The sequence below is a fragment of the Cyprinus carpio genome, chromosome B16 (assembly GCF_018340385.1).
Source record: "Cyprinus carpio isolate SPL01 chromosome B16, ASM1834038v1, whole genome shotgun sequence".
Lineage (NCBI taxonomy): Eukaryota > Metazoa > Chordata > Actinopteri > Cypriniformes > Cyprinidae > Cyprinus > Cyprinus carpio.
Window position 1 is genome coordinate 22,761,240 of NC_056612.1, and position 19,761 is coordinate 22,781,000.

The 19,761-nt window shown below is 37.6% G+C and overlaps 2 protein-coding genes across 2 annotated transcripts in view; one reads left to right on the forward strand and one right to left on the reverse strand.

Annotated features, from left to right (window-relative positions):
* Positions 1-855: 855 nt before the first annotated feature.
* LOC109104888 (protein asteroid homolog 1-like) lies at positions 856-4,650 on the forward strand. The gene is given in 5 exon segments (XM_019118202.2): positions 856-1,032; positions 1,375-2,729; positions 2,810-3,023; positions 3,231-3,390; positions 3,595-4,650. Coding segments are annotated over 4 exon segments (2,112 nt in total). The 5' UTR covers positions 856-1,032; positions 1,375-1,424; the 3' UTR covers positions 4,028-4,650.
* An 856-nt stretch (positions 4,651-5,506) lies between these two features.
* Positions 5,507-19,761, reverse strand: part of LOC122140025 (calcium-transporting ATPase type 2C member 1-like) — a 52,272-nt gene continuing 38,017 nt past the window's right edge. The window contains 16 exon segments of the mRNA XM_042741498.1: positions 5,507-6,391; positions 7,161-7,302; positions 8,132-8,227; positions 8,745-8,892; positions 9,012-9,128; positions 9,869-9,937; positions 10,038-10,204; positions 10,285-10,335; positions 10,636-10,733; positions 11,590-11,760; positions 13,532-13,688; positions 14,192-14,296; positions 15,398-15,487; positions 15,576-15,671; positions 17,638-17,735; positions 19,579-19,703. Of these exon segments, the coding sequence (XP_042597432.1) occupies positions 6,270-6,391; positions 7,161-7,302; positions 8,132-8,227; positions 8,745-8,892; positions 9,012-9,128; positions 9,869-9,937; positions 10,038-10,204; positions 10,285-10,335; positions 10,636-10,733; positions 11,590-11,760; positions 13,532-13,688; positions 14,192-14,296; positions 15,398-15,487; positions 15,576-15,671; positions 17,638-17,735; positions 19,579-19,703 (1,852 nt within the window). The 3' untranslated portion in view covers positions 5,507-6,269.

Sequence of the window (19,761 nt, forward strand, 5' to 3'; positions counted from 1 at the left end):
CTTTTTTCACTTTTTCAACTTTAGTATAGTCTATAATGTTGCTGTTTGAGAATAAAAAAGATCTGCAAAGTTACAAAGCTCAAAGTCCACTTCAAAAGAAGATATTTTATTTAACAGAAATCACTTTTCAAAATCTACAATAAACGACTCGTTTGAACTACAACACATATTTTCCTGGATTTGTGATATCACAAATACCGACGAATGGGACGAGACCTGGTTGAGCAGCACTAGAGAAGGCAATGAGTGTTATCACTATTTCAGAGACGTGCAGACAAGCTTAGAGTGGTTACAATTATCAAGAATTAATAGCGTTCAAATTGATTTGATTTTGACAATATTTAAACTGAAGCTCTGAAGCTGGCAGCTCTGGTAAGGGGCATGCAGGCACGGGGTGGAGTGGAGCCAATCACAGCACACACTGGCCCAGCTAACCAATCACAGCACATCTTGTATTTCAGAAGGCGGGCCTTGCATTTGATACAGGAACCATTCGAGCAGTTCATGCCAGATTGAGAGATAGGTGTTGTAATAATGTAAAATATGTGAAAAATAATGTTTTTCGAACAACCTAGTGTCAGAGCCTGTTTAGTACACACCCAAAACAAAATCAAGACTTTGTAAAAGAGCATAATAGGACCCCTTTAACTTTAACTGCATTTGTAGACGACGCCATAGCCAGTCTGATAAACAAACACAGACCGGAAGTTAACTTTGGGGCCAGGCGTGTGCGCCCGATGAAACCGTCTAAATGAATTATGTTAGTGGCTTTGTGGCTTAACAATTCTCTGAAAACTACTGCATGTCATAACAGTTTATACACACACCCAGGTGATTCATGGATATATTTATGTTAGAGGTATCATGACAGTCTTGTGCTTATTATGGGCCTAAGGCCATGGTTTCGCTTCCGTGGAAATGTCTAACCTCACATGACAGTTAGTTTCGTTTTCCGGTCTGTATAGCTAATAAGATCTACAACGTATTCGCGTACATGCTCGCAGACGCCTCACACACATTTCGAAACATTCGGTAAGATCTTTTTAATTACTTTAATATTTCTACTTAAACATATTAGGCTAGTTATATGAGGATATTTGACATTTGAAAGCGGGGGAATTATGAATGTGTTTATGCTGTTGTTGTTTGAATAAAGTTCCGTGCCTGCAAACCTGCTGCGTATCAGTGACTTTATCGAGATTTTACTGTAATATCACATAATAACATTTTTTATATAATGCATATAATGATTTTATAAAATTTCATGTAATACGTTGATATTACAAAATATTTTTATACATTATATAATTTACATAATAAATTGATAATGACAATATCACAATAATTAGAAGATTATTTATTATGCTTTTACAGCAAGTAGAAACCAAAATACTGCTGCGAGTTAGTGACATAACTTTGTCAACATGGGAGTTCAAGGACTGAGGACCTTCATTGAGAGTGGCAACAGAAGTGATTTAAGAAGCTGGGCTTTTAGAGACAGTCGATTAATAATCGACGGATGTACCTTATACTACACCCTGTACTTTGACTGCAATTTGGATCAGATGCATGGAGGAGACTATGATGCCTTTGAGGAGATGATTATACTGTTCTTTGAGAACCTCAGAGACTGTGACATTCACCCTTACGTTGTACTTGATGGTGGTGCTGACCACACTGACAAAAAATGGGACAGTCTTAGGAAACGAAAACAGGAGAAAATAAATGCGGCCTTTGCCTTGTCAGCAGGGAAAAGAGCCAATGTCCTTCCTATTCTCGTCAAAAATGTCTTTAGACAGCTCCTTCATAAGCTCAAGGTACCGCTGATTTAGTGTCTCAAAGAGGCTGATTTTGAAATCGCTGCTTTGGCGAAAGAATGGAATTGTCCAGTCTTGTCTAATGACAGTGACTTCTATGTATTCAACTTCTCGGCCGGATTTATGCCAATGACACATTTCCAGTGGAAAAACGTGGAAGTGCACAGACGCACAAACAACAAATTCATCCAAGCCAAACACTTTACAGTGGGAAAATTCTGTGAATCCTTCAGAATGAACCCTGAGCTTCTCCCAGTCCTTGCTACCGTCTTGGATAATGATTATGTGAAGCTGCCCAATATCAAAAGCCTGGGTTGGGAGAAATGCTCAATGCCTGACTCGGAACACACCCGGATTCATGATTTGCTCAACTGGTTATCCCAGTTCCCAGAGCCAGATGCAGCTGTAAGTGCTTTGGTGAAACTAACACGCAACAAAGAAAAACCCCTCGTCCAAGAAGCACTTTCCCAGGGAATCCAAGAATACAAGCTCATCTCTGGCTATCTTGCCCAGTTCTTCGACTCAAAGACGATTTCACAGGCAGCTTCTTCAGGTCCACTGCAAGTTCTGCCTAAATGGACCTTGAGTCCCCTACTTGAGGGAAAGATGAGCTCCTCCATTATCGATGCACTCGTACATCAAAGGGTTTCCTTGACAATGCAGGTTGAAGATTTCCAACTCCCCTGTAGCAGTGAAACCTCTCGTCCCATACGCCAAGTGATTTATGGGTTACTGTTGTTGGGAGAACAACACACTGCAGATAAACTAGAGTTAGCCGTTAAAACATCCCCTGGCACAAGCAAGCATTTTGTAGAGGAATATGGCAGACAACAATCAAAACTAAGCAGTCAGAAAGTTGAAGCCATCAAGACCACGGTGATGGAAGGCCTTCAACTGGAAACATTATGGAAGGTAATAAAGATGTCTTAGCTCTCTTTCGAAGTGAAATGAAATTGTTTGTTTTACAGTATTTGTCCTTCTAATGTTTCTAGGAACCACACGACGTGCGACTTCAGGTGCTCCTGGACACTTTGGGTGTGTCGTCGGAGATTTTAAAAGAGATCCAACCTGCTCTACAGCTGCAACTTTTTGTGACATGTTACTGGTTAGTAAACGCGCAGCCTCTGCCGTCTCAAGTGCATCTTTGGGGGCTGCTGCTGGGAATGGTCTATGGACAGTTCAGCAGTACACCTGAAACACAAAGAGGTATTGAAGTTATCATACATCATTATCTTGTTAGCAGATGTTGTTCCTTATAGCATGCAATAAATTAATAAAACAACCTCAGGCACATGCAGTGTATGCCACCATTGTCAAATAATTATAATTACCTAAATGGCAAAAATGTTGCTTAAGGTACGTACTGTAACAAAGTGTAAATACATGCTATTTTTTGGTTTTGGTTTGATTTAGACATGCTGTTGAAACTTAAGAAACTACAAACTGGTCGAAAAAGGATCTCTCTGGAGCATGAAACGACTCATCTATACAGCCAGTGGCAGTCCTGCCTGAAGTGGAGTCTCTGTCTCAATCGTTTACTGTGTTTTCCCGTATCTGAACCAGAGGTTGCACGGTACAACATCCATTTGTTACTTATAAACGGATGATTTGGTTTATAAACCATAAACCAAAAATATTAAGCAGCACAACTATTTTCAACATTGATAATTTGAATGAAAAGATATCAAATCAGCATATTAGAATGATTCCTACATTTACATTTAAAAAGTGTTGTTGCACATGAATACTAAAGGTGTTATTCTGGTGTTGTGTTTAGTTTGTACCGTGGAAAACTGGTGCACCAGTTTGTTGAGGAGCTCAGGAGAGGAATCACTCTGCACTCTCTGCTGGTGAAGGGTTCAAGCACCGAGCAGCTCTTCAAACAGCTGAAGGATGCAGTTGTGAGCTTGGTGGGAAAAGATTTCCTCAAGAAAATGAGAACTGGGCTCAAGCACAGAGCTGCTGGGAAAAAACAGAAAAACTACAGCGGCCAGAATCCGCCTATAGATGAACTGAGCAGTTGCTTTGAACATCTGACGTGCGAGGATATCGATGACTGTGAAGATGATGATGATCACGATGATCTCAATGGGAAAAGGAGGAAGAGTAAAGCCAAGGATCACAAGACTGAAAATCCTGATGCTTGCCACACTATCCGTACCAGACACAAAGTGAAAGCTTGCAATTCTGATCATCCCTCTAAAAAATAAAGCAGGAGAGGCTTTGAGTAGCCCTTAAAGGACTTACAACAACAACAAAACAAAACATGTTTGAGCTAATGCACTTATAATGGAAAGTGCTACCAGAAAAACTGTTAAAATGACAGCTTGTCTACTGTATATCATAACCACATCATGTACAGTCTTGTTTTTGCCGTCCTGTATTATTGATATTCACTGCGTGATTTAAGCAAAAAATGATTATGTGTTAAGGAGCTGTGTTAATGTGTAACTTTGATGAATTAGTATATTGTTGTCAATGCAAATTCACCCTATTCAGCAAAGTATTTTAAGTAACATGAGATTTTTCGTTTTATAAAAAATTAAATGTGTAGCAAGTGTATTAAAATATTTTTATATTTTAAGCTTTATTTTGTGTGTAAATAACAGATTTCTGTAACACTGCATAATGTATTAATAGCTGTACCTACAATGGGCAGCATAACCCACAAGAATACACAATATCATAAAAGGGATATTACATTTAAATTCTAAACTGTTTGATATTTCATATCAAACTGTTAAATGTGAACAATTAGGCATTAAGGTATTATGAACATTAATGTTATGGATTTCAGTGATTGAAAGAAATAAAAATTGACCTTGAAAATGTATGTAGTGCATGTATTACATTATTTTCCAAAATGCATAGTTCAGATTTATCAACAATCAACATCAGATACACATTTTTTTTTTAATTATTAATTTGTAAAAATTTTATTGTACAATTGTGTTCTGAAATGACCACAACAGATTACTGGTTTCAGCTGTGCAAACCACAATAAAATAAATACAATCTTAAAAATAGAAGAAAAAAAAAAAAGCTTTTTACCTATCACCCTTCATTTAAACATTTTTATACTGTTTAATATCAGTGTATTACAATTTTTGTTTTCAAAGCAACAGCAATGCCAGAAAACAGAATGGGCAGAAAATGAATCTCACCAATTAATAAATATGGACAACGTGATCATAAAGAACCACTATCCGCAATACAAAGGACAAACATGATCGCATTATTCGCATACTGCAAAAACTGATATATAGTGCATCATCATTAGCTGTACCTTATTAACCAGATACAGTTTTGGCAGATGGGAATAAGACAATGCCCATGGGCTGCACTGAGGTTTTTTCGGCATTGGAGGGGGGCAGGACTGATTAGTCAAACATTTCTGTACACTCAACATTAGCATCCATTTAACCGATAACTACATCATTAAACCTTTAAAGGACTAAGCGTTCGCCCAACCGAGCACCAAGCAGGTGAGAAAATAAATAACACTATAGGAAAAGCCAAAGTAAAGAAAAAAGGCAAAAACATCTAATTTCAGATGGACCTAATACCAGTGTATTAACATGAGGAAAGTGACAATATAGTATTGATACTGTGTAAATACAAAGGAACTGATAAGTAATTGTACAAGCCAGCTGTATTAACCATCAGTCTAATATAAGAACTAATAGTGCGTGGATCATCATAAAGTGGGACCCAGTAATCTCGTAACGCCATCGTATTGTGTCATCTTGTATCTTCAAATAGAAAGTCATTATAAAAAGCAGATAATGAGAAAGCCTTTGCAGTGTTTTGCTATAAATCAAAATCTAAACAGTGCCTGTTTCACGGTGTTATAAAATGAATATGGCATCCATGATGATTGATTTAGCACATCACGCATGTCTTAATTCACACTCTGAGTGGTCCGTTCCACAAAACACTGGACCTTCCACTCATGGTTAAATGCAAAATAAATGATTATTTAAGCATAATTTGGAATGCAGAAAGGCTTTATCCACATTGTTCCACAAACCTCTAACCAGAAATGCTTAAACAAATGAGATTTGAAAGACACAAAATCCTTTTAATAATTATAATAATAATCATAATACATCCCTCAAATCATGAATTCAATACAGCCACTGTATGGACAGATACAGTATCTTATAAATAAAGTTCACCCAGATGCTATGGGAAAGTAGTACAGTCATAAAGCAGCACACCAAAGCATCTCCACGGGAAAGGGCACGTGTCAAGAGACGACATTTCAGCCAGGACCAGATCATCGCTCCACAATCGGCTCCTGGTCTTCACCTTAAAAGGGTACTGTACATACGGGTCAGACCCGACTGATCACTTCGGATAGTTTTGTACGGTATGAGACCAGCCTGAGTGACATTCCAAGCCACGTGCCCCAGCCCCACCCTCCATCTCCTGCACGGGACACAATGTGTGTCATACGTCATGGAAATCATCAGTGTCTGCCATGTTTTCTCCACCTCTGAGTCTCTCTAATTTCTTTATGACCTCCGATACCACGCACACAGAGGACGTGAGGCCCACCAGGAACAGCAGATCTGCACGGAGAGGATGGTGAATAAATCATTAAGCAAATCACGTGACGCATGCACATCCAAAACACAGTAAGTGACAACAGTATGTCGTCAATAAAAATTTTATTTATTAAAGAAACAATCATTTTATCAGCTCGACAAATTAAGTGAAAAGTTTGAGGGTGGACATTAATTTCAGAATCCATATTTGATATTAAAGTTTTGCCTTAATGACAGCAGCATTTGAAAATCCAGTTATTTTGAGTAAAGCCTGATAAATGTTCAAGACAGTGTTGTTACTGGTACCTCAAACTTAACATACTTAAAATCATTTGTGTGTGTTTGTTTAAAAACTTGAAAAATGTGCCTTGGCAACTAACTGAAGTAAAATAAGCTAAAGTGCTACAATAACTAAAACTGAAGTGAAATCAAAAACATATATAAAAAAATCATAATAATAAAATGACAAAAGCACATAACAGAATTTCTAAAATTTAAATGAAAACTAAAAATTACAAAAGATCAATAAATACTTAAACAGTATATTAATAATGCTAAAATATCACAATGATTTGAGAATGTTCCAAAGAACAGATCTTGTGATTCAGTAGATCTATACAGGTCTATACAACGAGTTTGCATGATCAATGTCACATTTTCTTGCTTTTTTTTTTTTAATTTAGAAATAGAGAATGTATTTCTTCTGCATTTTACTTAACATTTTTGGGCTCAGCTGTACATTATGTGAAAAATGTTGTGTACTGTGGTTTCCTCTATTGTTTTGGTTGCATACCTAAAATGCTGAGGCTCTCAGTTTGAAAGACCTTCTGTAGCGGAGGGAAGTAGATGACCAGGAGTTGGCCCATGATGGAGCCCAGAACTGCATAGCAGAACATCCTATTACTGCATAAGCCCAACTCATGCACCATCCGTGTCTGCAGGATGACAAAAACAGTGAGGCCTCGGATGAATCACTGACATTGAATCCAGGCTTAAACACTAATCAAAGACAGCAAAATGCACTTTGCCATTATGAGTCATGTTGATTAAAAAGTTTAAAATGTCAGTGTTTAAAGTGCCCCTTTTATGGGTTATGAAAGGTTCATATTTTGGTTTTGGGAGTCCCCAACAACAAGTTGACATACATGCACACTTTCATTGTCTTATAATATGCATTTATTTTTACCTTACTTGCTCAGTGACTCCCAAACGATTAATTTTTCCAAACATCTCCTTTCCTATCTCCGATGCTAATCTGTGGTGATTGGTCTGATTGGTCTCATTTTCATTTCATGGTGCCTGTAATTCCTGATAAAGCAATGTTTATGAGCGCATTGCTGCTTTATGTACAGCGTTACCGAGGAAACAGCTATTTTTACCGCTCCAAAAGCGGCACCTAGTGGCAAAGAATGAATTTGCATTTTCATTCAGACCAATGCCAAAAGACTAACAATTGGGAGGGCAATATGCTAATGTTTCATGTTGAGGTCAACATGAAACAGCTTGGGATTCGTTTTAAAAACGACTCTTTTCAATGATTCAGAGTTGACTAACTTTATACAAAGTGCACTTTCAGATTTAAAACTTTGCAGGATATTTTCATTCACTTAGAGCTGTTACACACTGCATGAAAGGTCATTTTCAAAAATCCATAAAAGGGGCACTTTAAGATTCTGCTCTCTCCCCATGTTCTTAATATGTCCCTTGAGAATATAAACATGAAACATGTATGTGCATTTTGTTCATTTTTGGTGTTGCTTATACCTGTGATCGGGAACTCAGAGCGTTGAACATATCGAAGAACACAAAACAGGTAAACGTCATGGTGGTGTCCCGTGGGGTGATCTCATTGTCCCGCAGCTCAAAAAAAAAAAAAGGTTTATTAGACAAAGGAAGTGGTGGTGGGGGTGGGGGGTGGGGGGGGATCTAGGGCATGCTTTTACGGTTCCTTGCGAAGCGTTTGGCATTGTTCCTGCAGCTTTCGGGAGGCAATTATTTCATCAAATTTAATGTACTTCATTAACTACTTCATTTTCCAAAATGGTTTCGCTGCTACTTTACCCAGAAAAAAACATCACTTATTCATTTTACAGCTCTCGTTTTAAGTGTTTCTAACCAATTAGAGGCTATACAAGGTAATGGCACTTGTGTAGCAAGGCCCCATATTAATTCTCAAGTAGACAAACAAAAAAAAACACCACATAGTTAATATATAAACAGAGTTGCATGATGCCTCTAAAACAAAAACAAGGAATAGTGCAAACAAATCGTTTAGTCATTTACCAAATGGTCTGTTTTGAATGTATATGGAACACAAATGAAAAACAAAGCAGAACGCAAATGTTCAGGAAGGCCTCGTCAGACGAACGTTGCCTACCTCTCTCCAGAACACAAACAATGTGCCACAAACAATGATGAAGGACGACACTAGGATTTTCACTATCAGACTGCGGGTGATGATGCTGTCTCGAACATTTCGTGGAGGTTTCCTGATCACGTCTTGGTCGACAGGCTCCACTCCCAAACTAAGGAAAAAAATTAAATTCATTCTTATTCTGAAATAAGCGATGTTCAATGTTCTTATACTAAAATCGCAGTCCTGATTCAACTGCGGTGATAAATCTATTGGTAATCAGTTTATTACCTCTGGGCTGGCGGCCCATCCATAATGATGTTGATCCAAAGGATTTGCATGGCATTCAGAGGGCTGGGGAAGTTCATAAGTGTTGCCAGGGAGATGAGGGTGAGGGCAGCAATGCTCCTAAAGGAAGAGATCATTTCAACAGTATTTATAACCTGGATGAGTATCTTATTAAACATATATAAATATTTATATTTATATATTAAGTAGAAATAATATAAAATGTATCAATTATATATTTTTTATTCATCAAAAATCCACAAAAAAAAAGTAGGCAGCATAACTGTTTTCTACATTTATCATAAGTAATTACTCTTAAGCTGCAAATCAGCATATTAGAATGATTTCTGAAAGATCACGACGCGACTAGAAAGACTGGAGTAATGGCTGATGTGATTCAGCTTTTTTATCATCAAAGGAATAAATTACATTTTAAAACACACAAATTTTTTTATTTGTAATAATATTCCACAATATTACCATTTTCACTGAATGTTTAATCAAATTAATACAACCTTGATGATCATGAGACTGAAAGATCTTACCAACCCCAAACTTTGAACAGTAGTGTATTCATAGTAATCAAACTAAAGCTATAAAAACTAAAGAAATAAAAACAAGTTTTTGTGACTATGGAGCACCACACAATATTTCAAAATCACATTGTTTTAATTCATGATTTCAACATCACTGCCTCCGTCTGTGAGTCTCCACCAGACAAATGTCAAAACAATAAAAAAAGAAGAAGAAATCCCTAGAAAACAACATTTTAAGCTCATCTAAACAATCTTCACCTACACCACATATAAATGTAAAAAGAAAATGTTTTCATTTCTGATAACGGGAACATGCCAACTCACGTGCTCAGCTGAAAGCGCACAAAGTTCTTAATGTTGTTGTAAATCCCCTTCCCTTCTTCAATAGCAGACCTAGATTGAGAAACAAAGGCTTGAGGACGTGTGTAGACTCATCAGACGGCACATCAATAGTCCTCACAAGTCTGATAAAGCCAAAAAAGCATATGCTTACATGATAGTCTGAAAGTCATCGTCTACCAGGATCATGTCTGCTGCCTCTTTGCACACATCAGTCCCAGTCTGACCCATTGCCACACCGATGTCTGCTGCCTTCAGAGCCACCGCGTCATTGACACCGTCTCCCGTCATTGCGACAACGGCACCGATGTTCTGTAAGGACTGAAACCAGAAAGAGCACTCTAAGAAACATATGGTTATATGTGGAGTATGATCACAAACAATCAGTTTGCTGCACTCACCTTAACTATCTTTAACTTGTGTCTAGGGCTGGCTCTGTAGAATACCACTATCTGTGGAGACAAGTTACAAATTCATTTCATGGCACCCACTCCTCATAGCAGCTCTACACACTGGCAGATACAAATGAGAAAAAGTCTTGTGTTCATGATTCAATTACTGCATGAATCTATTTTAAACTATGTTTTTACTATTACTCAAAAATTAAAGGTACTATAAACCTCTTGGATGCCACAGTTGTAAGACTGCCTACAAAACATTTGTGGACTTGAAAACTGTCCAAACCTCTACTGTGAGTCTTTTGGATAGTAGAGCAGAGAAGAAGCTTAGAGTGTATGAAAGCGTGTTCATACCCTGGGCACTATCTGAGAGAGATGCTGGATGTCCATCTGGTCGACTTCGTTTCCAGACAGAGATTGAGAACCTTTGGTATAGAGGCCTAGTCGACTTGCTGTGGTCAAGAGAGGCAACAGAATAAATATATGTGAGCAATTTAATAGTTTATTTAAAAAATAAGTAGATTCAAATTGTTTAATGTCCAAACTAAAAGTAAAAACTAATAAAGGATTAATTTTTTATTTTTATAGGTTTCAAACCAGTGTTTAGTATCACTGAAATACTATTATAGTATGCACTAATATTTTGAAATAGTTTTTATTTTTATATTTCCCAATTTCATTGTTTTTAAAGTTTGTCATTTTTATTTGTTTAAGGTTTTTAAAATGTGTATATATAGTTTTTAATTTTTATTTCAGTTTTTGTTTTTAGATAATCAAATATTGCTTTTGATAACTAGATAACTAAAATATTTTTGTTTTGTTTCAGTAAACTACACTGACCCTTATTCAAACTAAATAGAAAGAATTTGTATTAATTTATTCATTTTCAAAAATCATTTGTTCCATTAATTGATTCAAAACTGTGATTCAGCAACATGTTTGGATTATTACTCACAAAAGCCATTTGAAATGTATGAAAATACTTTAGTAAAAATATAGGCAAGCAAATATTTATACTAATAATATATTTAAGTATTTATGTTTTTTATTACGTATCACTACATTGCCATGTCTAAAAAAAATACATATATTTCTTCTTTGTGCTCATTTACAGGAAAACTGTTCAAAATTGATTTTTAATTATTAAATTTGACATTAAACATTATGTAAAAAGAAATAGCAACTATTTTCCAGGCCTAAAATGTGAGTTGTTTAAGAGTTGAAAATGTCTGTAAATTATATAAAATCGCTGAAGATGGAGAGACACGCACTGTGACAGAAAAGGGATAACAAGCTTGAAAGTCACACCAATTGACACTGCAGTCTCTTGTGAATCCCCTGTGATCATCTTCACTGACACTCCAGAGCTGATCAGCGTCGCCACTGCCTCTTTCACTCCCGCTCTGGGAGGGTCGATGATGCCCACCAGCCCCAGGAAGGTAAGAGCGCCCATCTCAGATCCAGAAGCAAACGCCAGCACTGACAGAGGACAGGACAACATCATCAGCTGCTGCCAAAATCTGCTTGATCTCAATATAATTACTCAATATTGTATTCTCCGTCCTCAGAGACAACTTAATATTATCAAGACAAGCTAAATGACATGAAGACAGCTGTAAGCTGGGAAAGACTTGTCAGGGGCAACTGAGAAGCCACCATTAGAGCTGACAGAAAAATATTTGGGTGTCATTTCAAAGTTGTGTGTGATTTGATGATGGCAGAAAATTTGTAGCAAAAAAGTAGGACATCAGAGCTTTACATGAAGCTAGAAGCAACTTTCAACAAAGTATAAGCTACATTATTAAGTACTGACAGTGGTAACACAACACTTAAGGATCATGAAAGATCAGCAATGTCTACCCATAATGCCACCCACAGACAACCGCTGAATCAGCTAATTGTGTCCCTGTAAGGGTAATACAGCAAGCCATATATTTGTTATTTAATACAAGAGAACTTGCTATGACAACCCCTTTGAAGGTTTAGACATCGAAACATGTTGTCCTATATGTCTACAAAAATCACACTGGCCCAAATTCCACTTATAGCTATATACAGTTGTGGTCAAAATTTTACATACACTTTGCAGTATCTGCAAAATGTTAATAATTTTACCAAAATAAGAGGGATCATACAAAATGCATGTTACTTTTTTGTTTAGTGTATATTTCATTCAAAAGACCTTTACATATAGCTCACAAGAGAAAACAATAGATGAATTTATAAAAATGACATGTTCAAAAGTTTACATACGCTTGATTCTTAATACTGTGTTGTTACTTGGATGACCCACAGCTGTTTTTTTGTTTGTTTGTTTAGTAATAGTGGCTCATGAGTCCCTTGTTCATCCTGAACAGTTAAACTGCCTGCTGTTCTTCAGAAAAATCCTTCAGGTCCCAGAAGTTCTTTAGTTTTCCAGCATCTTGTGCATATTTGAACCCTTTCCAACAATGACTATGATTTTGAGATCTTTCACATTGAGGGACTTGTACGCAACTATTACAAAAGGTTCAAAAGATGCTTTAAGAGCCAGGGGTGTAAACTGAACAGAATGAAGATGTGTACATTTTTCTTATTTTGCCTAAATATCATTTTTTCCCCATTTAGTATTGCCCTTCAGAAGCTACAGAAATAAGTTTACATGTTTCCCAGAGGACAAAATATGTTCAGTTTACCCTGATCTTCAAATTCCAAAGTTTTCAGCCTAAATGCACTGTTTCCCTCTGGCGCATCAGTGAGCATTTGAACTTTTTGCAATAGTTGCATGTAAGTCCCTCAGTTGTCCTCGGTGTGAAATATGGATCTCAAAATCATATAGTCATTGTCGAAAAGGGTTCAAATAATACTGGATGGATACATGCTGGAAAACCAAAGAATTTGTTGGTAAACTTTTGAATGGGGTCATTTTTATAAATTCAACTAGTATTTTCTCTTGTAGGCTATATGTAAACGTCTTATGTGAAATATCTCGCTCAGGTCAGTATTAAATAAAAACAACAACAACATTTTGATACTGCAAAGTATCACACCTGTATATAAAGAACAGGGCAATCTCAATGCAGAAAACTGGGTTTCTTATATCTGTCTAACATTATTTTCACTGGAAAGGGAGTGATTTCCACCTCTTTCAATGTAATGCAGCCTTCCTGCAGCTCCTAGCTTTTAGGGAATATATAAGCGTAGACAATGTTTCAAGACTTTTGTTTCAACATTGTGTATGACATTTATTAGAGAAATGAAAGTGCTGTACCTCTGAGACCCGCAGTGCCCATGTAGCTCTTCTGCTGCTGGAAGAGTTCTCTCTGCTGATTGGTCAAAGGCAGAGTGACCCCTTGACTGTTGTAGGAAGTACAGAAGCGGATGATCTGCTCATAGGCACCCTTCACAAAGAATATGGCAGGTTTGTCCTGTCATTTAAATCAGAAGTAAGGAAAGATAATTAGTTAGTCTTTTGACACTCAGCAATACTTCACAGCTTATTCTGACCAAGTACTGCCCAATACTAAACAAAAGGGCTATATTATTGATAAAGTGATCAGTTTTTTATACAACATTTAAGGAGTTTTGTTTTCCAGTGGGCTGAAAAACACTTGTGCACCCTGACAGCCATAAACTGAAAGAAGCTCAGATTGGCTCTTAAGATTTTGAGAGAGCTCTTTGAGAGAGCTCAGTGTGAGCCTGAGAGTAGTGATAAATAGCCAGCCAAGAGAGAAAGCATTATGGTGCTTTTTATCCATTTTGAGGGGGGTTCATTTGGTGCATGTGAATCAGTAGGATCAGAGATGTGAATGCGAAATTCTATGTGCACTATTGTGATGCTGCCAAGTAATTTTCAGCTCCAATTACAGTACCTTGCAGCATATACTCCTTCACGTTTACAAAGTGTTGTCCACTATGTGGTCCAGTTTACCTGCTGGGTGCGATGGACAACGCGGACCGCCATCCACTTCTGCTCTGAGGAGAAGGGAATTTCTTCCAGACGCACAAACTCCTGCTGCAGCCCCTCCAAACCCATCTACAAAGAACAGAAAACATGTGGTCACATACTCGGCTCACTTGAATCCTTCAAAGAAAATACAGAAAGTCCAGTCTAATCTCAAAGAGACCTATCAGTTCTGGCTCAGTGAAATAACTCTGATAAAACAGAGTGGATAGATACAAAATCAGCATATGAAGAACAGCAAGGTCAGATCAAGAAAAACAAAGTCTTTGTCGTGCCAAGCCACAAACCCCTGATGCACTCCAAGTGCAAAAGGTTGGCCAAAAATGAAAACGCTGTCATCATTTACTCACCCTGTCTTTCCAAACCTATATGAGAGACTTTCTTTTTAGGAAACATAAAAGAAGATATTCTGAAGAATGTTAGTGACCAAACAGTTTTAGTTCCCATTGACTTCCATTATATGGACAAAAAAAATCAGTGGAAGTCAATGGGAACCAAAACTGTTTGGTTACCAACATTCTTAAAAATCTATATTTTTTTGTGTTTGGAATGTTTGGAATGAAATTAAGGTGAGTAAATGATGACTGCTTTCATTTTGGGGTGAACTATCCCTTTAAGCAGTGCCTGCAGCAAGTGACTATTCTGAAATGCTTTTGGGCTGGCCCTGTGCAATTCTGTGTAAAACACAGCAGTATTGTGGCAGTGAGTTTTGCGCAGACAAGAACCACCCACATTTTCTTCAGAAAACATAAAAATCTAGTTCTTTTTATCCTTGAATTTGCATGACATTTCTCTTAGTTTAATCCCATGTAAACGTCCCTGTGGAGAAAACAATGTTATTAGAGTACCAGACGTTAACACAACCGGGAACCTCAGGGGAGATGCTGTTGCCACAGTAACCTGTTCTATGGGGTGTGAAAGCGTGTCTGCTCATCTTAATTAGCAAGAGCAAGCAGAACCGATTCAAACACTCTCTGTTTGCCAAAATGAGATGACATAAGGTGACAGACAGTACCACGCAGTCATCATTCCCACAGGCTGCTGCCTCTTGTTTGCATAGGTGGGCACATCCAACCACATTGTTTGGGTTTAGTTATGACACAGTATTTGCATGTAGTATCACAAAAGATCAACAATTAGCAGGAGATCATGCAGAACAGCAATACACTGTACCTTCATAGCCAGGGCGATGAGGGCGCCTTCAGTAGGACGGCCCATCAGGGTGTTGCTCCTGATTACTGCATCATTGCACACACAGCCAGCCTACGGGATTTCAGACACCAAAAGAAATGTGTCACACAATGACACCCGAACAGCTCTGCATTTCATAATAATCTCTGCTCAGACTCACCTCCACAATCTTGCTGAAGGAGGTGTTGGAAAAGCCATGTACCACCTCTCCATCCATCAAAACCTCTCCAGAATTGTTGTACCCGACGCCAGTGACCTGTAAAAGAAGCCAAATCAGGTTAAGGAGATCTTAACACCTTAAAGTCAACATGAAATGCCATTTAACTTAAATAGTGTGATGTGTGAAAATAGAAGTGAAATAGAATATAAATGTAGGATGGGACTTTATTTTATATAAGAAATTGATTGACTCATGAAATGTGGTCTATTTACGACAGGCATTTGGAGGTAAGGGGTGGAAAAATAAGATGTCTTGGTGATGTCAGCCAAAGGGGAAATTCTTTCCACGGATGTTAATACTTTTTGAGGAAAGATTACAAACTTTAACAAACACACAAGGCTCAAACACTGATGCTAGATGACTTTAGCAGTCTTTTGACAGAGCTCTGTTTGCAGCCCACAGGGATGTGAAATAAAAAAGCATGATGTAATAGACATGGGAGAAGTGACCTAGTAAGTTTAAAAAGTGAGAGACTCAATCTACTCCTCAGCTGACTGCTTTGAAGAGACTTCTGAGACATTCCTCCTGTTCCTCAGAGAGAAACCTAGAGGCTTCTCTTCAAATCCATAGGGCTTATGAAACATCACAGCTATTAACACTTAAGATGACGTATTCCTAATGTGTTGCTGGTTTCAGGACAAAGGACACCTGACAGAGCAGATTCAACGTTCAGCGTTTCTTTTCATTTTTGAAAGAAGTCACCAAGGCTGCATTTATTTAATCAAAAATACAGTAAAATGTAATGTTTTGAAATAATATTACAAAATTAAAAGTTGTTTTCTATTTTCTGTATTTTAAAATTTAATTACTTCCTGTGATGCTAAAGCTACATTTTCAACATTAGTACTCCAGTCTTAAGCGTCACATGATCCTTCAGAAATCATTCTAATACACTGATTTGCTGCTTGAGGAATGTTACTTATTATTATTTCTTCTTCTTCTTGTTATAATTATTATTAAAAACAGGTGCCCTGCTTATTATGTTTGGGAAAACTGAGAAATATATACACTCACTTTTGGTCAATTTAATGCAGGCTTGCTAAACAGACAACAGTGAAGTGACGTGACATACAGGTGACCCATACTCAGAATTCGTGCTCTGCATTAAACCCATCCAAAGTGCACACACACAGCAGTGAACACATACACAGCAGTGAACACACACCCAGAGCAGTGGGCAGCCATTTATGCTGCAGCGCCCAGGGAGCAGTTGGGGGTTCGGTGCCTTGCTCAAGGGCACCTCAGTCGTGGTATTGCCGACCTGAGACTCAAACCCACAACCTTAGGGTTAGGAGTCAAACTCTCTAACCACTAAGCCACGACTTCCCCACAGTTGGACCTTACGCTCATGTATCTGAATGAGGGCAAATTGCTGCATTCAGGTTCCAAAGTGCAACGGAAAAATCCTCCTAGAGTGGGAGCTGGCAGGAATTACTATCGACCTGTTAATACCAATAATTTAGGAATTCAGTGCTCAACAAGCAAGTATGGGTGTCCAGATACTTTGCTCATGTACACTCTTACAAAAAAAGGTACAAAAGCTGTTACTAGGGTGGTACCTTTTCAAAAGGTATACAAAGGTACTGCCCCGAGACAGCTTTTGTACCTATATTTCTGGGAGTGTAGTGTATTTTACTGTATTTTACTGTATTTTACAGGAGGGGGAATCATGGCCTAATGGATAGAGAGTCGGACTTGTAACCTGAAGGTAGCGGGTTTGAGTCTCAGGTCCGGCAGGGATTGTCGGTGGGTGGAGTGAATAACCAGCGCTCACTCTCAATGCCACGACTGAGGTGAGACCCTTGAGCAAGGCACGAACCCCCAACTGCTCCCCGGGTGCCGCAGCATTGACTGCCCACTGCTCCGGGTGTGTGTTCACGGTGTGTGTGTGTGCTTAAATGCAGAGCACAAATTCCAAGTATGGGACAACATACTTGGCCACGCATCACGTCCTTTCTTTTTCTTTCTCCTTTTATCCAACTGAAAGTTTTAGGGCTCTTACTTCAGCGTGCTGTCCATCAGAGGTGAACAGGTGAGTGACTGTCATCTCATTTTTAGTGAGAGTGCCTGTCTTATCGGAGCAGATCACATTACAGCAGCCTAGGGAGGAGAAGGAGGTTAATACACACAACCAAGAGATTCTGATTACTATTAAATCATTCATATCTGTCAAGAGAAAATGGAAATGAGGCCCAGTATTAAAAGATTGAAACAAGACACCTACATAATGATATTTTCCCATATGAACACAAACAACATTTTTGTGGAGTTAAAATACACCCTTAACTATGGTAAAATGTAAATGTATAGCCTTGAGTGGTAACAGCTTTACATGTGGCTCACCTAATAAGATTTTGCAGTTGAAACTACTGATTTCATAACTTTTAGTTACATAAAATATACTTTGATATATTTTATAAATCAGTTTCAGTCCTGGATGGTGACTGATTGTCCTGGATACATCCCCCTAAGCATTCTTGTTTTACCATCTGCAATTAGTCAAATACGAAGCTACATTCAAATATTGTTTTGTAGATAAAACTCCTCTGCAAACTGTGCCAAAACAATCCTCGTCTTGACCATGTTAACAATATACTGTAGCCACAAGGGTTTTATTCCTCTGCTTGGCATAAATGTTGTTTCATAATTAGTAAAGAGCCATTAAGTCCATCTCATTTGAAAATGGTTCTAACCATAGCAATAAACATTTCTTAAAAATGTTAAAATGTTACTGCCACCCACAAGAACATTTGGACCTGATTTAATGCGTGTACTCTGCATTAAATTAGTGCATGTTCAGCGCGACTGTGGCTGGTCATTTGACCCTGTGGGCTGACTGATTCTCATATGACTCATTATGTAATGCCACTGAGGGGAGAAAGCACCAAAGTGACTTTTTTGTTCTCCTGTGATCTGTCCAACAGGAAGAAACTGCACAAGGTCTTGGTCTGAACATTAGACAAGAGGTACTTTGACAATAGATTACAAATAATTTAAGGCATTTCTGATAGGGAAATTGATAGCATGAACATTTTACATTTTATGAATATAAATATAGTTATGACTTTATAAGACCTTTTGAAGAAAAAGGAAAGAAAATGTAAGAAAACAATGTGATGTAACAAAACCGTCAATATGGTCTCTTCAAAGGTAAAAGAAGAAGAAAAAATATCCAATATATCGCAATTACTTGTTAATTTATTTAAACTTTTTTATTTTACAAATGGCTTGAATACTTGAATATCTATGCTCTCAACCACCAGAACATAGAAATTACTTTTAATGTTCTGATCACACTGCAATAAAGTGATGAATTTTTGTCTTGTTTTCCAGCACAAATATCTAAAGATTCTTAAATCAAGATACATTTACTTGAGAAGCAAAATCACATAAGATAAGAAGTCACATAAGATAAGATCACAATTAAGTGAGTTTATTAAAACAATAACAAATATCTGTCATTGGGGTCAGAAAAATTCCGACATTTTGACTCTTTGAGTTTTAAAAACAAACTTTCTTAGAAAACAAGACTTTTTATGTTTAATTTGCATCTCAAGTAAATCTATCTTAATTTAAGGGGGTTTACATTTTTTAATTGGAAATAAAAATGTTTAATAGCTTTTAGAAGGAAAGTCATTTAGCATTTTACAAAAAATTATTTGTCACTATTCATCGTAGCCAAATTAGCCAGATAGCAATACAGGCAGGTTGCGTGCCATGCCCTCAAACTTGGATGAATGTGGTTTTTGGCCATTACAGTGTACTTTGAAACCATTAGAACACAAGAGACTAATGCACACTAATGCAGTAATATAAAAACATTTCAATGTTTGACTTAGACACTTTTGTTTACTTTTTGCAAGATAATCACTTTGTGTACTACATTGGGTCACCACATGATGTTCAGTGCAAAGTATGGGTCACGTAGAAATGTAGAACATACTCAGCGTCTCCACTATAGGCAGTTTCTTAACGATGGCCCGTTTCTTCACCATCCTCATCACTCCCAGTGCCAAAGTCACAGTCACTACAATGGGGAGGCCTTCTGGGATAGCTGCCACAGCCAGGCTGAAGAGAAGAGCAATGATGCACAACTTTAAAAGCCAAAACCTGCACTACGTGTCAA